This window comes from Bactrocera latifrons, unplaced genomic scaffold (genome assembly GCF_001853355.1).
Source record: "Bactrocera latifrons isolate USDA-ARS-PBARC rearing strain unplaced genomic scaffold, ASM185335v1 scaffold_64, whole genome shotgun sequence".
Lineage (NCBI taxonomy): Eukaryota > Metazoa > Arthropoda > Insecta > Diptera > Tephritidae > Bactrocera > Bactrocera latifrons.
Window position 1 is genome coordinate 805,942 of NW_017537312.1, and position 6,348 is coordinate 812,289.

Here is a 6,348-nt window from a genome sequence, read left to right on the forward strand (position 1 = left end):
ACGACCCGTTTTACCATAAATTTAATAAAAACGATTAAAAAATATGTTTCGTTGAATCTGGCACCTCCTTTTAACCTCACTTTATTTTGACGAGTTGAGGCTGTCAGACAGAAACAAAAAGTCATCTTGGTGTTTAGCTGGTTTTGTGTTGGTCATTGGGAAATATTTCATTCCTCTCCTTGAAATATAATTTAATTTTATTTATTTGGATTAACTTGAGAAAATACAGCTGCAAAATGTCTATTATGGCTTATAACGGAGGGTGTCTCGTCGCTATGCGCGGGAAGAATTGTGTAGCCATTGCAACTGATCATCGGTTTGGTATACAAGCTCAAACAATTAGCACAGATTTTGAGAAAGTTTTCCAAGTAAATCCCCGTACATTTTTGGGGCTTGTTGGTTTGCAGACAGACATACTAACTGTGCATGATCGTATCATGTTTCGCAAAAAACTATATGAAGATCGAGAAAATCGGGAGATGACACCGGAACCTTTTTCTGCTATGATATCTAATTTTTTATACGAACATCGATTCGGACCATACTTCATTGAACCAGTAATTGCCGGCTTACATCCCAAAACTTTGGAGCCATTTATATGTAACATGGACCTTATTGGATGTCCAAATAAGCCGGATGACTTCGTAGTTGCAGGTACCTGTTCGGAACAACTGTATGGTATGTGTGAAACATTATGGAAGGAAGATCTAGAACCGGCAGAATTATCAGAAGTGATATCTCAGGCTATAGTTAGCGCATTTGATCGTGATGCTATTAGCGGCTGGGGTGCGACTGTTTATATTATTGAAAAGGATAAAATTACTAAAAAACAAATCAAAACACGTATGGATTAGAAATATGTTTACCTTTTTATGAAATAAAATGTTTTATGAAATTAAAACAAAAAATAATATTTTTATAAATGTATGGTACATTTTGCATCAATTTGTAAATGTAAATGACAACGGTTTGTTAAATTTCCCCAATTTATAAATCAAAATACAAAAGTGATTTACAACATACAAATATGTAAAAAGCAAAAAACTGTCTCCAAATTGAGAAATATAGCCAAAGATGGCCGCCTTTGTTCGACGACTAAATTTAATTAATGCTGTAAATAGATGTCAATTTAAATCATAAACTTTATTAGCCATTGGTTTATATTATTTTTCAACACAATATATCTTACAATTTTATTTATATATATATGGATTAGTCATCTTTCCATTGTACACCTTTCATAGCCATTGCCAGGGCAGCTTCTTTTGTCTTTGCCCCACCTATAAATCCTGTTGAGTGTACAAAAATTAAGTCTGGTATATTCGCTGTCGTTGAAAGCTCTTCATCTCGTAAACCTCGCCAGGGTTGTGGTAAAAATTTTCGACCCAAAAAACTGCTAGGGGATACAGGAACGCCAGCAACTCGCCAACTTTGTTCCTTTTCCGAAAATATTACTAATTTAGGAATACCCACAACATTATATTCCTTCTCGAGATCAGATAAATGTTCTTTCCAAGGACAGAAGCGTTCCAATATCAAAATTTCACCAGTCTTATGAATAGATTTAGCTTGTTCTAATGCTTCCCGAACGTATTCTCGTGCCCTTATCCAAGAGCCGGCCATATCTAAAACATTTTCTACAAACTCTTTTCCAACCAATTCTAGAGCAAGTTCAAAGCGTTTTTGTTCAATTACACATCCCTGTTCGTCTTCCCAAGAAGGATTTAATCTGTGCACGCGTGAAGCGAGGTGTGTTGATATTTTATACAGTGGTTCACCCACATTTTCGTACATTGGAATTCCGTTATCAATAGCGTCCACCTCGCTAATAAAGTTACGATATATTTGAATAAAACTCAACTTTAAATTTTCCGGGGATAGTGGAGACTTTCTATATTCTCTTAATATACATTCTATTACCCGTTCACCATAATGAGCATAAATAAGACCAGCACTACTGAGCCTGTAAAGAAGTATTGTTTTTTTGTTTTAGGATTTGAAAACTTGCCGTAAAAAATTACCTAATCTTAAACTCGTTCCCAAGGTCCGGTCGCAGGGAACTGAGTGTTTCCGTAAAATCTCTTTGATGATGATCATACCATTTTTGTTGATGATTGAATTCGCCTCCTAAATCAACTATAATATCACATTTGTCACGCAACAATTGTTCGTCTCGGCTCCTAAAAATGCTAGCGTTCTTATATTCCGGCAGTTGTTTAAGCATAAAACATGCCAACACCTCATCGCAATGAAATGTTCCACTGTGAGTGCCAATTACAGGAACTTCGTTACGAGGGCGCTTAGCTGATACACAGTCAGAGCTCATTCTAAAGAAAATGTCTAATTGAGTTCTTTGGACACGATGCTGAAAAACTTTATAATATACCATATACACGTTGATTTTGTTATTAAAGAATTAATATTTAAACTGTGTTTACCTTGATTCCAAGCGCGTTTTGTTGCAAGGGTAATCAAATAGCACGTGAAATGATTTGCTGTCATTTTAGTAAATAAGAGTTGTCATTTCATATGGCGTATTTTCGAAAATAATGTAGATAAATTCGGAATTATGTGCGGAACACAATGCTCGCGATTGCAGCAGCACGACAGTGAAATGAAAATGGCGTTGTGAATCCTACTATATGTTTGTGAGAAGGCAGCAACATAGCAATGGCCGGCATGTGCACAAAACAACAGAGAACGTATATAAATAATACGTTCTCTGATCTCTCTATCTTTCATTCTACTGTCCACTCTACTGTCGTCCTACTGCCGTTGGTAAATATAGGATTACATTGAAGTTAGCGAGAACGACAACTGTCGGCCTGCCGTCGTGTAGTCGTGCAGCTGTCAAAATAGGTCCGTCCATAAGAACGTGTATATTTAATATTTGCAGTCTGTCGAGAGCATTGTATTCCACACATGAGCTACAAAAGATTCGCATGACAACAGAGTATAATTAAAACATATGTTGCTAATTTGTTTACGGTGATTTTTGGGGCAAACTAAAATCTAGAACGTCAATGATAAGTTGCCATAAATAAGACGATTAAGCATTAACGATGAATGTTTAAACAATCTTAAGTGACGGAAGAATTTAATCAAAAGAGGAAAACAAACTTGAAAGCAAACATACATATGTTTCCAGAAAGAACGAATTTAGTAGAAAGAAATTTTCTATGCAGAATATTCCGTCGAATTTGACTTGATTACAGAGAGTAGACTTCAGCGGCAGATACGCTCAGGATGAAAAGAAAACATGGTCACAGCTTACAATAAGGGTAATAAAAACATCAGGCGGCCTGGTTCTTTTTCATATATAGCTTGATTTTCGGAAAATGGCGAATGTACTTAGAAATGTGGAACCTAGCCAAAAGAAATTACAGTCGACAGATGGACGAAAAAGTATAAAATCTTGCGTAAAAGAAATTTTTATTGACAGAAGAATTTGGACCAAGGCGGAGACCAAAGCATTTTTGAATGCGTATATTTCTAGAAAGGATGAATTTCGGAATGTGCGGCAAAAAAAAATTGCTATGCAAAATGTTTTGTCTGATTTAGAGAGACAAGGTGTTTTGGTAAGTTTTGACTAAATATTTATTTGAAAATAGCATTTATTTCATTGCCATTGAAGTACCAGACTACAACGGTGGATATGCTCTCATCAAAATTTAGAAACTTGGTTAAAGCATACAGGCAAAGCATCGGGAAACGAATGTTTGCTGTTCCTTGTATAGCTCCGTTTATGGATTTGATGGATGAAATATTTTCAAATAATGCACGTGTATCCGAAACCCGCTCCGTTAAGTCTGCACAACCGCCGAACAATAAAATCTTATTAAATGAAGTGGATCAAACAAATTTCCATCTGGGAGCAGAATCGGAAGAGACCCATTCCGGAGAAAAGCAAATTTTTAGTAACAGGAGAATATGGACCAACGAAGAGATCGAAGCATTTTTAAATGCCTATATATCCAGGAAGGAGGAATTTCGAAATAAACGTAAAAAGAAGTTTGCAATGCAGAATGTGCTACATGACTTGGAAACACAAGGAGTTTTGGTAAGTTTTAAATGTACATATTGCATGGACTTTATTAACTACCTGTTTCATTGCAGAGCCAGCCTACAACGGTAAAAACACTGTCAACGAAGTTGAAAAATTTGTTCAGAGCATACAAGTATGGTATCGACAATAACAGTCGGACAAATTCTTCGTGTAAAACTCCGTACACAACTTGGATGAAGGAAATTTTTGCAGATAATCCAAATATTTCCATAAACATCCGTTGCAATTCGTATGAGCAATCATTAAACAATACGTCCACATCAACCGAGGAGCAGTTATTACTCAACTGGGGTAGAAATGTAGAGACAGACTATCAAAAATTTTCGCGACAGTCCGCTCTGTGCAATCGGGATGAATATGGAAGCGGACAAGGAAATATAACTTCCCCAAAACAATTCGGCACATGTTCTACACCATTACCACGACAACATCGGCCAGCGATGGAGTCAATGGATAAACCACCCGAAAAAACGCAAAGTTTTAATGACAAGAGAATTTGGACTAAGAGGGAGACCAGAGCATTTTTGAAGACATATATTTCGAGAAAGAGAGAATTCAGGAAAGTACGAAAAAAGAAGTTTGCTATGCAGAATGTATTACAAGACTTGCAAAGAAAAGGCGTTTTGGTATGTTTGAAATATTTACTTATGTCGACCTCGTTGAAGTCTACATAATTTTTTATTTGGTTCCATTTCAGAGTCAGAACACAACGGTAGATATGCTCTCAACAAAATTGAAAAACTTGGGGAGAGCATATAAGCAAGCTATCGAAAATAGCAAAGGAACGAACACTCCCGTGATAGCTCCGTTTGGGAGTTTGATGGAAGAAATTTATAAAGATAACTCAATCAATTGCAATAATCACACAGTATCCAAGAAACAGAAAACTAGTGTAAAAAAATCACAAAAAGCTGAAAATACAAAAGATAAATCATTATATGCAAAAGAAATTTTTGGCGGCAAGAGAATCTGGACTAACGAAGAGACCGAGGCATTTTTACATGCCTACATTTCAAGAAAGGAGGAATTTCGGAATGTGCGTAAAAAGAAATTTGCTATGCAGAATGTTTTGTCCGATTTGGAGAGTCAGGGTGTTTTGGTAAGTTTTGACTAATTATTTATTTGAAAACAGGTATCAGATCCTTTTTATAGAATTATACCTATTTTTACCATTACAGAGACACACTACAACAGTGGACATGCTGTCAATAAAATTTAGAAACTTGGTTAAAGCATACAGGATAAGTATTGGCAATACCAAACGAAAAGCTGCCGTTCCCTGTGTAGCTCCGTTTACGGATTTAATGGATGAAATATTTTCGAATAATGCTCGTATATCCAAAGCCAACTCCGATATGTATGGGCAATCGCCGGACAATACGACCTCATTAAATAAAATTAGCCAAACGTATTGCCGTCTGGCGGCAGGATCAGAAGAGAGACATTCCCAAGATATGCAAATATTTAGTGACAAGCGATTTTGGACAATTGGTGAGACCGAGGCATTCTTATGCGCATATATTTCTAGAAAGGATGAGTTTCTGCATGTGCGTAAAAAGAAGTTTGCAATGCAGAATGTGTTACTTGACTTGGAGAGCCAAGGAGTTTTGGTAATTTTTAAATATGTATACTATTTACATCAAAACAGTTATATACTACTCTAAATTAATTTGCTATTTGGTTTTATTGCAGAGACAACCTACAACTGTACATATGCTCAAAACAAAATTGAAAAATTTAGCCAGAACTTATAAGCAAAGCGTCGAGAATAAAGGGTGTGACAGTGATGGTGGTAGTGGAACATGTGCTGATTTGATGGAGGAAGTATTTGGAGGGAATCAAATTGCCACCAACGAACACATTATATATTTGTGTGGTCAACCAGTGATCAATACATCTGAGGAGGAGTCATAGGTCAATTGTTCTACATACTCCGTAAAAACAATAACAGCATATATAATACCTATAATATTATAAAAAGAAAAAATGATTAGCTGAAGAATTAGACAAAGTAACGCCCAAAACTAAAAATTTCAATAATTTTTTTTAAATCCCTTGGTAATTTCGAAAATTTATATTAAAAATAATTTTTAAACTTTTAGTCCTAAATATCGGATTTAAAATTTAAAAACAAAATTGATCCCGAATACGGTACTAAAACAAAATTAATTCGATTAAAACTTTATTTTTAATTTGCATCCCAACTACTGGATTGAAAAATATTAAGTAATATAATTGGTAATTAAAAAAATATTCTAATTTTTGAATAATTAATTAAAAAC

The 6,348-nt window shown here is 35.3% G+C and overlaps 3 protein-coding genes across 7 annotated transcripts; 2 read left to right on the forward strand and 1 right to left on the reverse strand.

Annotated features, from left to right (window-relative positions):
* Positions 1–84: 84 nt before the first annotated feature.
* LOC108975364 (proteasome subunit beta type-3) lies at positions 85–908 on the forward strand. The gene has a single exon (XM_018943794.1). It carries the CDS (start codon positions 237–239, stop codon positions 852–854), a length of 618 nt encoding a protein of 205 aa, XP_018799339.1. The 5' UTR covers positions 85–236; the 3' UTR covers positions 855–908.
* A 5-nt stretch (positions 909–913) lies between these two features.
* On the reverse strand, positions 914–2,548 carry LOC108975362 (UPF0160 protein MYG1, mitochondrial). 4 transcript variants are annotated; one of them, XM_018943790.1, is made up of 4 exons: positions 2,439–2,548; positions 2,022–2,373; positions 1,190–1,963; positions 914–1,111 (listed from the first exon to the last, which is right to left on the reverse strand). In XM_018943790.1, exons 1-3 carry the CDS (start codon positions 2,500–2,502, stop codon positions 1,213–1,215), a joined length of 1,167 nt encoding a protein of 388 aa, XP_018799335.1. In that variant the 5' UTR covers positions 2,503–2,548; the 3' UTR covers positions 914–1,111; positions 1,190–1,212. The 4 variants fall into 4 exon arrangements, with proteins under 4 accessions (XP_018799335.1, XP_018799334.1, XP_018799337.1 ...); XM_018943789.1 differs by lacking the exon at positions 914–1,111 and having other exon boundaries at positions 1,119–1,963; XM_018943792.1 differs by lacking the exon at positions 914–1,111 and having other exon boundaries at positions 1,119–1,963; positions 2,022–2,327; positions 2,439–2,514.
* A 337-nt stretch (positions 2,549–2,885) lies between these two features.
* On the forward strand, positions 2,886–6,116 carry LOC108975366. 2 transcript variants are annotated; one of them, XM_018943795.1, is made up of 6 exons: positions 2,886–3,578; positions 3,635–4,060; positions 4,117–4,692; positions 4,764–5,165; positions 5,245–5,676; positions 5,759–6,116. In XM_018943795.1, exons 1-6 carry the CDS (start codon positions 3,339–3,341, stop codon positions 5,978–5,980), a joined length of 2,298 nt encoding a protein of 765 aa, XP_018799340.1. In that variant the 5' UTR covers positions 2,886–3,338; the 3' UTR covers positions 5,981–6,116. The 2 variants fall into 2 exon arrangements, with proteins under 2 accessions (XP_018799340.1, XP_018799341.1); XM_018943796.1 differs by having other exon boundaries at positions 3,676–4,060.
* The last annotated feature ends 232 nt before the right edge of the window (positions 6,117–6,348 follow it).